Source organism: Macrobrachium rosenbergii, chromosome 26 (assembly GCF_040412425.1).
Source record: "Macrobrachium rosenbergii isolate ZJJX-2024 chromosome 26, ASM4041242v1, whole genome shotgun sequence".
Classification (NCBI taxonomy): domain Eukaryota; kingdom Metazoa; phylum Arthropoda; class Malacostraca; order Decapoda; family Palaemonidae; genus Macrobrachium; species Macrobrachium rosenbergii.
The window spans coordinates 8065998-8083507 of NC_089766.1; the positions used below are offsets into that span (position 1 = coordinate 8065998).

Below are 17510 nucleotides of genomic sequence, written 5' to 3' on the forward strand. Positions count from 1 at the left end.
ATTGACAACTTTTCAACATCGATGCTAAGCAGCCGATTCTGAAGTGCGCCTATTCAACTTGAAACCTTGAACATGGTCCCCTTTGATCATACAAAGGTATATTGTACGGGTTTTGGTTTGCAGCTCTTAATCTTTTGTGCCAGTCAGGTCCATGTGTCTCATTTTAGCTGTCTGTTGATTTGTCAGCTTGATTCCTTCCCACCTAAATTGAGATCTGGCACTGAAAGTTCAGGTTTGTTGTTAAACAATTTAGTTTTTCTTAAATTATATAACAAACATACTGTAAGTTGTGGGTTGGTTATTAAACAGAATTAGTTTTTCCCAAAGTATATAACAAATCTATCTTTTTAATGCAAGTCTAAAACTTACTCTAAATTGCTCTCCTCCCTGGCCCAGTTTCCAGTCAGCAAAACCCATACAATAAAAAGATAAAAAAAAGAGCTGGGTTTGTACCTGAGGTCTATCCAGGGTTTGGCCATGATATACTTCATTGGAAAATATAATGGCAATGTAAGTTGTAGGGTTGTTTTAAAAAATTACCCTTACTTAATATTTGTAGAAAAAATTCAAGTGATGTTATCCCTCCCAGCATCAAGGGAAAGCACATATACTGTATAGCCTACACTAACTAGAATAGCTTAGGCCATGAAACCTCTTATTATAGTCCACACACAGTTTTTTTGTTTCTGTTTTTACTGCTTTAAAAGTTAAAGGTATGTATTCATATGCAAGGGCTTTCAGGGAGCCTAGCAACACAAGTCAAGCATAGAAGTATTCTCCTAACTGTACATCGTAGTTTTCCGCACCTGCTTTGTTGCAGAAAATTAGTCTCAGGTACCAGAGCTTTTACCTAATTTGGATTAAAGTTTGGTTCTCAACTGGATTATCATACACAGCTGTCTATACCTTCAATACAATCTGAAGTCATGCAAAGTGAAAAATCAGACTAGGGATACAACCTATATTACAATGGTTTTCCACTAATTGGGCCTCAAAAAACAGATTTTGCTAGGTAACAGACACAAAATGCATGATGAGTGAACTGCCATGTACAGTACAAGAACCATCACAAAGTTTGGGTGTGTAAAAATGTTTCAATATTTTTTGTTCATGTACATAACAGCATGATTCAAACATATCAGAAATAAAGTGAGAATTAGAGAGAGCAAAGCAGACAAGTTAAAAAGATGAAGAATTATAAACACACCTAGCAACATACTAAGTTTTGACTAAATAAAAAACATGCACATATTTAGCGCAATTATAAAAATGACATTTTTATAATAAAATAAGGTTTTATATACTTACCAAGTAATTACATAGCTATTAGTTTCTACTTTAACTGCAGCTTTAAAATTGAAATTCGCAGTGGTGCTCTTTTGTTTTGGTGCAAATAAGTGCCCTGCCCAGGGAAATACATATAGGTACAACATAGCTGAAGAGCTCAGTTCGTTTATGCTCTAAGCCCATGTGTGCGGAGGTGGGATGGGCTCCGATCATGTAACTACTTGGTAAGAGTATATAAAACCTTATTTTATTATAAAAATGTCATTTTTATATATGTAACTTGTCAAGTAATTACATAGCTGAAACCCTCATTGACAGGAGATGGGAAGCATGGATATGTACTGCTCAAAAAAAATTTATAATTGGAAATGCATTTGAAATAGATAAAAAAAAAAGCTAGCATTGTGGTAATGCTTGTTGTAACCTTACCTGGGGAGACAGCAAGAGCAGGAAGATACTGCCTCTTGGTTGTTGCTCATCTCGACCCATAGGGACACAACCGGTAACGTCAGGAATTACCCCTACTTCAGAGGGAGCTTTGTGGTCTGGGAGTATTCCTATGACTGGACAAAGCTAAACAATACAATTGCCCTTGCCCTGGCTGAAGGGGAGAGAGTGGTCTAAGATTAAAAGATACAGAAGGAGCACAACTTGAATCCTTTAGTTGCTTGGCCGATTGCGCTTGCAGATCGCATCGCTTTCTTCTGAAGCTCTGTAGCCACTCGTTCCACTGTAGCTCGGGGGAAAAGGCTACTCTTTTCCAACGGAGCACAGAGAAGAGAAGATCTCTGAGAAGGTGTAACTCTGTTGGTGGTGGAGGACCACCACAACTCCCTTTTCTTTAGCATGCCTGTAGAAAAGAGGGCAGCTAACTCATATGCCCCATCTCTAATGGCCTTATAGTCACAGGAAAGAAGCCCGAGCCAGTCTGCTGCCAAATTGTCCTACAGCCAGGACATTGAAGATTTCGAAGACCTTGTATGTGTCCTTTACTAAGCGGTCAAGTTCTGAAGTAGAAAACATGATCTTCGCCGAGTCGAAAGCTGATCTACAAGCCGGATCAATAAGGGCGGAGAAGTCCCCTTGGGAGGAGGCAGAAAATCCCAAGGATGGCGCTTCTCTGGTCGCATAAAAACATACTTCCTCTTAGAAAGGCGTGAAAGAGGGGAACAAAATACAGCCTTGCCTAATTCCCTCTTCTCGGTCAAGCAAGCATCAATGCCTGTTAAAACCTTCTTGGATGAAATCGAGAGAGCCATCTTCGGGAATTTAGAAGATCCTGCTGGTTGCTGGCTGTCACAACATGAAGGAAGACCCAGGAGAAGAAGACGCCGCGGTGGAAAACTGATGGAAAGAACAGAAAATAATTTAAAAGGGATGCGTAAGACGATGAAGGCTGCTCCTGCTCAGGTTCCTCTTCTGCTGAAGAAATAGCAGAAAGCACCAAGTCCTGTTGCATTTCCTCTGGTTTCTGGGGAAAAGGTGAAGGTTTCTTCATAAGCTCCAGGATACTGTCTAATCACTGATGAATTGGAAGCAGTGAAGAATCTTGAGTCAGTGGTACTACAGACGCCTTCGGGCACTCAGGGACAGAAGAATGCACAGTCTTCGTAACTTGTTTAACAGAAGGCACCGAAACAGGTTGACCAACTGTATTAGGAATGCCTGAATCAGAAGAATCTTCTGCCATGTAATCCAACGCTGCACGAGAGCTAGAAGTGGCTGGGAGATCAGGAGCCACTGAGCATACTGATCCCACTTCATGCTTAGGAGCCACTGGGAGCTCTGATCTTATGGGAGAAGTTGATCCCTTTGTACGCCTGTGAGCCACTTGGCGTTTGGGAGCTAATGGGCGCTTGCGAGCCGCTGGGAGCTTGGTATCCAATGGGATCTCTCTATTTTCCTAATAGCTACATGAAGATTCTTGGTCCTTTTGGCATTTATGAGGAATTGAGGGGTTCTGATCCTCCAATACATGTCTCTTCAAAGACCTGGAGGGATCATGAAAATGCCCACTGCATCCTTTGGGCTTGGAATCAGAACCACTGGAGGATAAGGTGTGATCCACAGGTACTGTACACCTTTCCAGCGCTTAGCTACCAAAACCTGGGAAATAGCAACAGGCTCGGTTGAGAGAGCAACTAACCGTGGGCAAACCTCCCTGACCTCCTTGGACTTACAGTCTGCCTCCTCCCAGATGCAGGGGAGTCTGGCAGGGACCTCCGCCTAAGAACATCGGTGGGATGAGTAGCCACCCCCTCCACGAACACAACACTAGCACTACCAATTGCACCAACATTAGCGTAGGGATCACCACTTGCTTTATCTAAAAGCACTCTTACCGAAGTTCCTATTTGAGCGACTGTGTTCACTCAAGCATCAAATTTCTTGTCTATCCAAGCTTCGAGACTGGCAATGGCACAAAGTTCACAGGGAAGGGAGCCAGGTAACAGAGTCATAGGGAGTGTGACAGAAGTAGGAATAGGCAAATGAGTAGTCACAGGTGTTGAAAGGACAGGTCTAGGGGTACAGGACACTGAAGCTCTAGCCTCAGCTCTAGCAGCCGCCTTTCTATGCCTAGCCTTCTCTAACTTATCTAAATGTGCAGTCAAAATTCTCCATTTAACTTCGTCCCAGCCTCTACATTCTTCTCACATCAAGTCAGGAGAACAAAACTTGTCCTCGGCAATGAAAACAAATTGAAGGTGCATTATATTTGGAAGAATTCAACCTAGTATTGCAGCCCTTGCTACAATACCAGTTACTAGACACACTTGAGTCTGACATAGTAGGTCAAAAAATCCAAAAAATCCAAAAAAGCTAGGCTAGGCTCATCTAAGCTAAGAAAATACAGCACAGAGGCTACCAAAGCAAAGAATAATTCACCAGACACTTCGAAAACAAGCAAAACCATCTGGTGAATACTCCTGAACTTCACAACAAAGCTGCCAAATAACCAATACCAATAATACTGAGTGGCAGAAACGAACTGAGCTCTTCAGCTATGTTGTACTTATGCTTCCCCAGAAGTGGGCAGGGCACTTACCTGCACCAAACCAAAATAGCGCTACCGCGAACTTCCATTCTAAAGCTGCCGTTAAAGTAGAAACTAATAGCTATGTAATTACTTGGGAAGTTACATATATAAAACATCATTTTACCATCTACAGTTTCTAACCAAATTATTAACATGCCAACATTATTCTCTTTTATAAGAGGCATTGTAAACATGTAAAGTGAATGACTGATTCATTACCAAAGGCGACATAATAAGAAACAGTAAAATTTATCCAGCCCAGAAGACCTGACATAATAATTTCCTGAAATCCACTGGCTATATGCAAATAAAAAAAATACATTATCAACAAGCAGGGTGGGCATTTCATGACACTGCTTACATTTAAACTGTGAAAAAACTTTTGCAACTCCTGGCTAACTACTCAGCAAGACAATGCTCTCAGTCACTTACCCACACAGTCCCAGCGGTAGTGCATAAGTAAAGGTAAGGTTTGCACTCACATACTAATATTTTCTAGAATATGCATGTCTTTCACTAAATCTTTAATAGAAGGCCTATGTAATGAAAAAAAAAAAAAAAAAAAATGTTACACACCCTTAACTAAACGTTTCAGACACTTACCCATCAAGAACTTTCAAGACGAGCTCAACCTTCTTGCCATCACTCTTATGGCATGAGTTCAGGCAAAGCATTGTTATGTAGAAAGTGAACGACCCATTCAAGTCCAAATTATCTGCTTGCAAACGAAAATGCACAGTGGGGTGTTCCAGTATACTTTCCTTGTCCTGCTTAACTTCTTCTCCTGCTGCAGAGAGCATAAAAGCAAAGGCATGATCATCTTTACGGTGCAGTTTGCAGGCAAGGACTGGGTTGTTCTTAAATTTCTCCTCAGTGTATCTTAAAGTGGCAGTAATAATTTGGTTAACCCCTGCACCTTGGAGGCAGAATTTTATTGGTTCGCTGTCCTTTGTAACGATCTTGGATTCATCTCCTATCTGAAAATTAAAACAAAAATATAAATAAGATCAATCTTTCGGGAAAAGCTCCAGACATCTGAATCCACCAAGGAAAATGTTCATTAAAGATGCATTACCTAGATTGTTATCAGAACACAGTAAAATTACAAATACCTAGTACCTGGCCTCCCATGAAAATAACCCAAAATTTGGCATAAGCAATCTAGAAGCTTGTTAAGTTTTATTAATGACACATCTCAGTATTTCTGCCAAAGATGCTTAACATCTTTTGTTCTGGGAGGTATACCAACAACAGCACTTTACACACAGGGTGCCAGTCAAACACTATCCGGTCTACGCATACCCTCCACGGACATAGCAAGGGGCGAAGGGGGCTCAAAGCAGTCACAAACAAAGAAAGGAGTGATACTGGCAGTGCACTGTCCTTAGAAGACACCAAAGGAACCTTCTTCCTTCTTCCTCCTTGATCTGCACTTCTTTGACTGGACACGCAACCATGATACAAACTCAATGCAACTAAAAAAAGTGTGTATTCTTGACCTCTACAAAACAAACGCATAAAATGAGATAAAGAGTCAGGGGCAACATGAACCTAGCACACACTTCATCACATCCAGGACAATTTTGCCGATAATTCACTCTAGAAGAATTTTCAGCCAGCAATATTCCAATCACAAGCAAAATAAGCACAAACCACAAACACACCCAAATCATTATCCACTAAAACAAGAAAATACTCTGGAAATCAGCTTCAATAACTGCAGCCATAACGAAAGCACTCTAGTGACACTGCTTACTGAGCTAGTGGATGGGTCCCCTACCCCCTCACTCATTTACCACGCATTTTGTCACCAAGCTTCAAGGACTGGACCAGTTATTCTATGAAATGTACATATGGGAGACACAAGGTTCATATTCTCAGAGGAATAAGGATTATTTTCTTGTAGACTGGCTTTAAAATTACTATGAACACAGTAATAAGGATTTTTTTCTTGTAGACTGCCTTTAAAATTACTATGAACACAGTACAGTATCAGCAAATCTACTTACAAGGAACTTCTGTCTCAGTTCTGGTAAAATGCATGATGTTGTGCACCCACCTACTTAGTGCCATTCAAACACAATCTACGGGTCAACTCAGGTTATCTATTGAATAAAACCTGGGGCATGACGGGGATGCCAATCCACATCTGAGCTCTTTCTTTCAAGGGAAGGTCCCTTGGCCTTTGATTACAGTCTTCCACACAAGTGTGAGGCTGAACCCTAGCAAATGAAGTTTACAGTTTGTACATCTTGCCTTTAAATGATGTGGAGATAGGTGCAATACAAGTTAACCTTACTCTGTCCTTTACAAAAGGCTTTGCAACTATTATAGAACAAAAAAAAAAAAAACCATTAAAAGAATCTATTAAGAATGCCTTCAGAGATAAAGAAAAGAAGTTACAGGACCAAAGATACTCATATACCGCCCTAGTTTTAGTCCTACGACTTAAGAGCGCAGTAAATTTCTCGCACTTTAGGTGTAGATCATTTTGATTGATTAAGACATGTCCAGACATCCGTACCAACCTCTTTTTACCTTCACAACTCTACCACCGAGTACCAACCTCTTTTTACCTTCAAAACTCTACCACTGAGAGCAACGGTCCAAGCTGGCATAAGACTAGCTTAATCTAAACCAATCAACCAACTAGGTGTAGATAATCAACCACATCTTACTACTGCACATACAGTCTTGGCTACAAAATACAAATCGTATGTAGCTAGTAAAATTAAACTTAAAAAAGGTTACCTTACACCACCGTAAATGGTAATTATTTTTACAAAACACAAAAATTAATATGGTACTTTGAAAATCTATAATAAAATGCAGATAGCTGACTATAGCCTGCAGTGCAAAGTGTTCTCGGAGTAGTAAACTGTATAACGGAATATAGGGTTACATAGTATGAACAACTGAAGAAACTCAAAACACAGAGGATAGTTTTATTTCAAAACTGCCATAGCAAAGGGGAAACTAAAAAGAACTAATGCTGCCTCTAGCAAAGGGGAAACTAAAAAGAACTAATGCTGCCTCAAGAAGAAAACTGTGGAAAAAAAGGACATGAAGCTTGGGCCATAGGCGTACAAGCCAGGTGGCTGGGGGGGCTGCAGCCCCCCTCCTCAAAATTTGGGCAGACACAAATTTTTCTGGCAGAGCAGCCAATGTAGAAGGGCTATCCAACTGGTTATTCAAGTATTGCAATTTATTTCAGTAACAGCTATTATTTATTTAGTATATTACATTAGAAAGTTTAAGCCATACTAATTACTCAGTTCAATTTTATACTGTAGGCTTTATGTAATACTTGTAAATGTGGGTAAAATTGAGCAGTTAACCCTCATTTTTACATGGTGTGTAGAATAAATGTGCAGTGTCTTCATGAAGTGTGGTTTCTTCCTTCACACACACACACGACAAAATATATTTCAGGCAGAGAGAGTTCATGCCCCCCAGATGAAAAGGGTCCTGTAAGCCTATGTCTTGGGCCAATAGCAGAACTCAAGACAGGTATCCAAACATTAGAGTCCCAAGTACAAAAATGATGAGCAACAGTAAGCAAGAAAAGAACTCGTCCTTGCAATTTTTACTAGCAAATTTACTTATTGCCTCACTTGTTTTTCAGTGAGATGTAGAACTATTACATCTATGTCAGCAATAATGGCTTTATGAAATAATAGGCTTTTATTGTGGTGGGGGTTGGGGAAACTGGCTGATGTTTGCATGAGAACCTTGAGGTGGTGGATTAGATCACTCAAAAACACTATGAACTATACCATTTTACTTACCATATAAGGTGGATTCTTGGATTTGTCCGACTGAATGGCAACAAAATTAAGTGACGGAATGCCGTCACTCTCATTTATCACCTGAAGCGCTTCACAAAGGCTTTCATCGAAATCTTGTTCAAGGTACCCATGATGGTCACCACTGTGGCTCAGTGGTCTCTCATCGTCATTCACACAAAGGGTGCCCTGGGTCATTAAAATGGGTCTATTTTCCTCTAGAGTAAGCTCTTCTTCCTCCACTTCCTCTGCATTTTCAGGGTCTTGCATTTCCACACCAATACTACAATCTTCATTGCTGACATAGGTTATTTGATCTGAGGTAACAAATACTGATGGGACTGTTGGTAACAGGCCATTATTGGGCCCAGAGTTTTCTGTCAAACCCAAAGTCTTCAAAGTTAAGTGATATGGATGATCCCTGTTTACCATAAGGACTGGATTACGCCCAGCAATATTAGGCGTGTCTGGAGCACCTGTTGCTGCCCTGAAGTACTGATGATCCATAGCAGAAAATATGTCACTCATGTCTTGGTCTGCCACCGTACCATTCAAGAAGTGTTCAGCGCTGAAAGTTGCAGAAAATATGGACTGTATCATTATTTAATATAGCAATCCAGTAGCAACAGAAATTCTCAACATAACCTACGACATAAAAATGTAAAATCTTTATAACTACTTTCATATTCAATGGGTAACTATTTCCTAGCTTTATTTATACACGAATGCTTCGTTTAAAGGTAAGTACGTGAGGTTTGCACTTCATGTGAACATGTACATTCCTTGAAACTTATAGCACAAGGAAAGTTATAGAAGCCTGACTGATAAAACAGGAATATTTTGAAAAGCAGATGAAGTATTTCAGGTGTAGAAAATCTGAACAAGAAAACTACAATAAATACAGCAGTACAGGTACATGAAACTAGATGCTCTAAAATAATATGAATTTTTGAAGTAATCTGTATTTTCCCTAAGTATACAAACCAATGCAAATTATGTCCAAGCAGTCCTGGAATCAAGTCACTGAACTTGAAATAGTTTAATGGTCATCTCTCATCAAAACAACTGGCCATTAGCATGAAACTTTATCTGTCAGAACTACATAAAATGCATGAGTTTGCATCTGTATAAAACTGCAAGAGCTGAACAGGAACTAGAATGAAAGGGAAACACTTACATCTGGTAGTTCTGGGGGACAGCATCCGTGGTCGAAATGTTACGATCCATTTTTCAATCCTTTTGATCAGTAGGCAAGCAGTAATTTCACGTCTAGAAATAAAACAGAGGTACGTCAATACACTTTAAGACACTAAATTGTGCAGTACTGGAAAGAGAAATAGCTCATCCACCACTATAATTACAACTGTAGTCAAAAGTTTTGCAAAGGTGATACACCTGTGTGACACAGTAAAAGAAAAATGCCTGAAAGTTTTCGTCTTTGAGATACATACATATACATACACTGTATATTCATATATATGTATGTATGTATGTATGTATGTGTGTATACATCAGACTTTAACACAACATTTGTTGAGGTGTTTTAAAGTTCACTGGTGTCCATAAAACCAAGTAAATGGAAGAAAGCATCTCAAAAAAGTTATGACAATTACTGAGAAACTGAAAGTACTGGATAAACTTAAGACTGGAATGTTGTCCAGTGCCTTCAGCTATTATAATGAAAAGGCTATTAATGAACTTATGATATCTAGTTCCCCCATTACAGCCAAGGTCCTGCCATACATTTGACAAGGCCATAATTTAAAAACACTCTCATCCCAAATGAGAGTTATCGTAATGCAGCCATGTCTCCATTTTCAAATCTACAACAAAGTTGGAGACAGCCAAGAGTGTTTTGAGACCTTTTACAACAGCTCAAACATGCATGAATTCCAAGTGAATTATGGTTGGATCACTTACTTCCAGCAGTTTCTCTCGTTGAAAAATAGAAAAAAGAAACTGACCCCTGAGAATGGCTTGGTTGATCATGAGGCAACATACGATTCCCAGTAAACTTTTTTATCGTTATTCTTAATTTTCTTTGGCCTTGACTGTATTCCACCATTGTTCTTGGTGCTATTTATTAGTCTTTGCTCTTCCCTGACCAAAGACCCTAATTTTCCAATGTGGTACCCCATAACTTTTTTACTGAGCATAAACTAACAAAAAAAAATCAAGCGGCTGACTTGAACAAAATAACACACAAGGCACAAGTTAAGCTTCATTTGTTTGGCAAGAAATGAATTTGCCATACATTAATAATACCTTCTTACTAAACAGAAGAACCATTATCTTTATTATTATACAATTTGCACCATTACTACTAGTGCAATCCACTTGTTTTTGTATTTCTCCTATCCATATACAGTCCTGGTCGTTTCGGCCGTAAGTCACTTTCGGCTGTAACATCCAAAACAATGTAAGACGTTACGCCTATGGTATTTACCATTATTATTTCATGTTTTACTTACATCGCCAAGGGGCTGGTACTAAACACGGCGCCCATTTTGCACGTAAACGTGCTTACAGCCAAAATGACTTAACGGCCGAAACGACCCGAATGCTCCCTATGCAGTCTCACAATTATGAGGGGAGACTTCAGTGAGAAACTAGGGTTTCCCACTTGAGCCAGGGAAAACCAAACACAGGTGGTTGGTACCATAAGGAAATGGTTAAAGACATATAAATCACAATATAAGCAGTTGAAAAAAATGTACAGATCATGTACATATTCAATAACAATCCAAAAACACATACAACGCAAGAAGATACTGCATGGATACTGTCTGAGATACAGCCTACGCAATCCCCCTGGCCTTACACAGGGCTTCAGCCTCTGGTTCCCTGCAAGAGCCACATAAATTACAGTGAAATCCTGTACCAAAATTCACCTTGACCTAACTTGGGATGATGCATTTTACATGGGAGTGGGGGGTTTATATCCATAATGATGCCTACCTTAATCTAACCTACAGCTTTGTAAATCACATGGGTGCCTTGGACTTCCACCACACTTAATACATCATTGACAACTTAACATTACAAGGTGTCTCGTGTCTTTTGAGTTACAACAACAGTATTATTTTCAGCATCCAGTGGAGGTTCCACGTTGAACCTGTGCCTTAAGTTACAACAGGTTAGGTTATGGAAAATTAGATTAGGATATGCTTGTATTGTTAGACCTGATGAGGGGGGTCCGAGGGGCTAAGGCCCCAAAGACATCTAATGAGTCAGCACTGCAGGTTACATTAGGATGCATCCCTGTACTTTGATGTGCTCTAGTTTGATTTGGGGGTAGGTTAGCCGGTAGAACTATATAGTTGCTCCGCGGTGGCGACTGCCTTCTAACTTAACTTTTTCCACAGTTTTTTGGTTGCTAATTATGAATTTACCTTTAATTTTTGGCGCTCGAGTGTAATTAACCTGTAATTAACCGCTAAAGTCCATCCAACAAGGGGTTTCCATACGCGATCTTCGCAAGACAGAGCACGGCTATGTCTGTTTCGAACGGTTCATATCCCGTCCGGCAAGTGCAATAACTTGTTAACATATGGGTACCCAACCACCCCCCCGCCACCCGGGCCTGTGCTAAACACAGTGAAGGGACATTCCATTTGGCCGACAACAAACAGATGCACCGCCAGTATCAGAACCCCTATAAGTATAGAAAAAACCAGATGAAAAGGTAAAAACAGGCGCGGAGCTACTATATAGAATTACCGGTTAGCCCTTGCCTGGTAAGGCCCTGGCACCCTTGGTTAGGTCAAGTTAGGAGGTATCCCTGTAACGTTCCACACTCCCTCTGAACCATTTCCTACGTTTCTGACTAGTGTTTTGTTTGTATCTGCTTTTGGTATGCACCAACAATAACAGTTAGAATTACAGAATCACAAGATAACCGGTCAGGAAAATGGTAGAGGAAGGTTAACCCAGCCTAGAATAGGGCAAGTTAACTTTACTTCACCTGACATTGCTTTAGTTAGGCTTGATACCTGTTGTCAACGTTGGCAGTAGCCAAAATGACAGCAAATTCTAGAGACTCGCTTTCAAGACATCACAATCCTTGATGGCTATTTCAATTATCAGATCTCCATCTATACAGCAAGTCCAGGCCTATTTGGAGCCTCTCAATCTAACATAATTAAACAAATCGATTCCAATGCTTCATTCTTTTATCACTAAAATGTCCCACCACTGTCCGAGAGTGCACAATGAGCTGCTGGGAGGCACAAGTTCACAACTCAAGTTTTATTAGGACTTCAATGTGAAAACACTACTATCGTATCATTACTGCATTTGAGAGAGTTAACAGGTGGGTCAATGACGTTTCTCATTAAAGTGTCTGCAGATTTGCCCTGATGATAAATACTGTAATAATAATAATAAATAATTATATATATATATAACTCACACACACACACACATATATATATATATATATATATATATATATATATATATATATATATATATATATATATATATATATATATATATATATATATATATATATATATATATATATATATATATATATATATATATATATATATATATATATATATATATATATATATATATATATATGTCACAATGCGTATCAAGTACCTGGTTATTACACAACTAATCTCAAGATTCAAAAACATACCTCACTTCAGCCAGATACCTGAACTCTCATAACATTAATTGTTACGACTGAGTACTCTAAAGGTAACAGCGATCCCTTACGAAAAAACTTATTTATCAATCACTTGAAAAATCAAACTAAGTTCATCAGAATATGTGTGAGGTATCAAAAATTAAACTAGAAATCTTCTAGAGTAAAAGAGCATAACTCCATCAAAAAACTCTAACTGTTTCCCTGGTCTTAATTCACTTTAGCAAAACTAAAAGAACAAAACATGTTTATCACTTTGCCTTATGCACACACAATCAATCCTATTCACTGGTGATAATAAATGAAACACTGTTTTTCTAAAAATGTTAAATACAAAAATTTATTTTCAGATTCAAAGTTTATAACTAGAATTCACAATTAATTAGAATTCACAATCTGAAAAATTTACTATTAGTTGAAAATAACACAAAACTCAATGAATTCTTGAATTAAATTATGAAACAAAACTAATTCACAACAACTTTATCAGGAATTTAAATTAATCAAGCAAAATTTAAACTATCAAGAATCACTCAAGATTTAAAAAGAAAATCTCAATAAATGAAATCAAGTATGCAATGTTAAATTAAGTATGCAATGTTAAATTAAGTATGCAATGTTAAATTACCAAGAAATATTTACAATGCTATGTAAATAAATGTTGCATCACAAACATAAAAAATGTGAAAATATAAAGAAATTGTAAATAGAAAAACACACAAAAATACACATAAGATTTATCAATAATGATCTCACTTGTTCAAAATTTCCTAACTTATCATACCATGGTACCAATAAGTAAAATTTCACGTTACCTTACATAACTTGTGAAAACCTCTGTAAATCACTTGCTGCAGCTGCGTTACACAATACACACTTTTTTACCAGGCGCCGTTACGAACTAAATAAATATAAATTCAGATCTCAAAAGTTAATGTTAAAAGTGACCACAAAAAATTACGTTAAAAGTAATCTCTTCCTAATTAGGAATGAGAGAGAGAGAGAGAGAGAGAGAGAGAGAGAGAGAGAGAGAGAGAGAGAGAGAGAGAGAGAGTTGGAACCAAACCAACTGGTCTCAGATATCAGAATGAGGCAAATTTTAGGATTCCAGTAACAGTGAAACAATTACGTGATGTCATTAAAGCATTTTGGGTGCGAGATACTAAAGAAGCTTCTAGAAGGAAGTTACGTCATCCCAGCAAAACGTTTTGAATGCAATCTTACAAAACATGACGTAATTGATCAGGACACGTATTCTTTCTCTCCAAGTGGCATACGTGACTCGAACAACGCATGTAACAACATGAAATCACTCGTCTTGACCCCGTATGGGACGAATCGGTGTTTGTTTTGCAAACCTGTCATCGCTAGCCTAAAACAAGTTAAGTATATCTTAGTTTAACCAGACCACTGAGCTGATTAACAGCTCTCCTAGGGCTGGCCCGAAGGATTAGATTTATTTTTACGTGGCTAAGAACCAATTGGTTACCTAGCAACGGGACCTACAGCTTATTGTGGAATCCGAACCACATTATAGCGAGAAATGAATTTCTATCACCAGAAACAAATTCCTCTTGTTCTTCACTGGCCGGTCGGAGATTCGAACTCGCGACCAAATGAGTGGTGGCTGAGAACGGAACCCCCTCACCCAGCGAGGAACTATCAAAGCGCTCACTCTTATCTGAACTGATGACAACTGAAATGAAACAAGCCCTGGTGGACACACACACGTGTTCATAAGCTACGCTTTTACCAAGAAAGATATTCGTTCTAAATTACGTTACTATTAAAATTGTATTAACAATTCTAAATTACGCTATCAAGTAATCATTAAGTTCTTTTGAGATCTGATGCCAAACTAAATATGACACTTCAACGATCATTATCATTAAACATAACACATGAAAAAAGTAAATATGTCAAAATTATAGGAGGATATACATATTAAAAGGCAACATCATGAAAATATATATATATATAAAATCAAGATCAGCGGCAGCAGTCGTAGTTGTAGTAAATGTAAGGGTGAGCCTTTGCAACGGCTCACTCGCTCGTTCTACTTTGTCTTGGTCGTTATTCCAATTTCTTAATGCATGGTCCTATATACTTCTGATAAACTGCTCCCCTACTCTTGCCTTGTTCTCTAAACGGATCTGGGTAAATATAATTAAGTTTCCTACTATAGTTGCTGCGTGACACCATGTTCTGCTCCTGTTATCACTGTAACGTGGAAAGTGTCCTAATTTCCGTTTACTGAACTCCCGCTCCCCCGTTTGATATTTTCCTACATCAGAGTGTTTAAAATACCTCTGGATGTTATCGTGAGAACTCAGTTCACGACGAACATGGCGCAAACATCCTATAAACATGCGTTGCCGAGAGACTGAACATGGCCGGCAATCACGCAATAAGCCGAAAAAGCCCCAAGAGCTTGAAGAAAAGGGTTCTAACGTGAGAACAGGTAACTTTTACTATTTTAAAACCAATGGCGGAGTCAAGATCATTCTAGACCGTGTCAAGAGCGATTCTATGCGTGTTCGTTTGACACCTATATCGCTTAGATGATCTCAAAAACTTTTATATCGATTTCTTAATTTGTTAATTGTTTTTTTCCCTAATAACTGATCTCTTCTTTCTCTACTTCCTATTACATTCTTTTACTTTCATATGAAGACCATGTTGTTCGGAAGCTTGAATTTCAAAGACAGTGGCCCTTGCGGGCACGTTCCATTATAAATAGGGTTCATCTTCTGAATAATAATAATAATAATAATAATAATAATAATAATAATAATAAAACAATCCAGAAAATAAAAATCGCGGTGCTTTCCTCCGGGGGAAGAAGAAAGCCAAGGAGGCTCCGCCCTTGCCCGACGTTACCCCTCATCCCGACCCGCCACCAAAACACCCCCCCCCCCGATGTTTCTTGCGTTTCGACAGTGTTACCACATCCACTTCTGCGAATCGTCAGTGAATCGCTCTTCCTCTGTTAGGTTACTATAAACTAGTGGTTATTTAATTTTGCGTATAATAAAAAAAACATGAATTAATGATGACCAGAACTACAATCAAGCTAAAACCTTTCACGATTTACGAAAACACGTAAGAGAGAGAGAGAGAGAGAGAGAGAGAGAGAGAGAGAGAGAGAGAGAGAGAGAGAGAGAGAGAGAGAGAGAGCTAGTAAACATTCAATCCCCCCTCTGCTTGGCACAGCAATATCTGAAACATCAACACAGCATGTGTTCAGTGGAAACTTGCAAGTGTACGTTAAAACAAACAGTTAAATCAGGGTGCAAAGCCTCGGCAGAGATACTGGGTAAACCCCGCAACCAACCACTCTCCAACCCCCCGACGGGAGGGAGACTATCTCAGAACCCCGCCCCCGAAGGGATGTTACATGCACTTCGTCAATGTTACCAGATCCGCACAAAATCTTCCCGACTGCTGTTGGCGTTTTTGCTTTTCAGTTGTTGGTTCTTTGCCGTTTATAATGGGTTGAAACACGAGAGATGACACAACGAACACTTTTCTACAATTCAACAGTATTTATGGCATGACAACAAGCAGCAGTGTACATTATACTGAACGTCACAATTCAAATAGGACTTGCTGAATTCGAGCATTAACTAAAGTTTCACGGGGTCTCCATAAAAAGAGTAATATAAGCTTTAATATCAAATTAAGCAAAAAAATCAAAATAGTTTTTAATGGGGTGGGAGGGGAGGGGATTAATAATTTTCGAGAAATTCGATTAAACTTATTTTTAAACAAGAAACTTTTAAGCAAGGCTCATAGTAAATACAGTCTTGGCTATTATTATTATTATTATATTATTCAGATGAACTCTATTTATATGGAACTATCCCACAAGGGCCGCTGACTTGAAATTCGAGCTTCCAAAGAATATGGCATTCATTTGAAGTAACAGAAGACAATGGAAAATAAAGAAGAGACCAGTTATTAGAAAAGAAAGAAAAATAAATTAACAAAACAATAAATATATAAAAATATAAAATGAGAATGGCTTAGGGCAGTCTTGCATTGCATCTCTGCTTGAACTTTTGAGGTTCCAATTGCAATAGGCCTATTCTGTAACTTCTCTGCATTTCTCTTCTACAAAAAAAAAAATACACCATAAATAACTTTTAGTATAAAATGAATATGTGATTTTTGAGAAAAATTTATTTACTCCTCAGGCTTTCACAATGACCTAGTTCAAGTGAACAGCAACACGAGAAGACTAGACGTAGCCCTGAAGAAGTTTTCAATCAAGAGATGAGCCCGCGTGTTAAAGGGCAAGACAGTTCTCATCTCTCAGCTCAAAACACCATCACTAACAGTACCGTAGCGTCAGCACACCAGGGAAATGTCGTCTAGATACTTTCCATTATGTATAGTCTCACTCTGGGACCGAGAGTCTTTCCAGCTGACATAGGCATTTTTTTTTAAATTAGCGTACTGACGTTCTGTTGATATATTTGAAATTCCTCCTTTTTTCTAACTGTTTATAAGCTATTGGTTATCTTTGTTTCGTTAAATTAGAGGTTTTGTTTATATGGCTGATTCAAACACCCATTTATGTATGGGAGTCACCGCCCATTACAGGAAGGTTACTGCGAATCAAATTTGGCACAGTAGGCCTACATTACAGGAAGTTATAAAAAAAAATGCGCTGAAATTTCTTCGACGCAATCGAGTTTTCTGTACAGCGTATAATGCGGGTATGAAACTCTCAGCCGCGGCC

The 17510-nt window shown here is 38.7% G+C and overlaps 1 protein-coding gene across 4 annotated transcripts in view; it reads right to left on the reverse strand.

Moving 5' to 3' along the window:
- Window positions 1-17510, reverse strand: part of LOC136852994 (uncharacterized) — a 38246-nt gene that overhangs the window by 14105 nt on the left and 6631 nt on the right. For all 4 annotated transcript variants that reach the window (XM_067128098.1, XM_067128099.1, XM_067128097.1 and 1 more), the window contains 3 exons: window positions 9287-9378; window positions 8113-8677; window positions 4928-5301 (listed from right to left, as the gene is read on the reverse strand). In XM_067128098.1, coding sequence (XP_066984199.1) covers window positions 4928-5301; window positions 8113-8677; window positions 9287-9336 — 989 coding nt within the window. In that variant the 5' untranslated portion in view covers window positions 9337-9378. The remainder of the gene's footprint in view (window positions 1-4927; window positions 5302-8112; window positions 8678-9286; window positions 9379-17510) is intronic.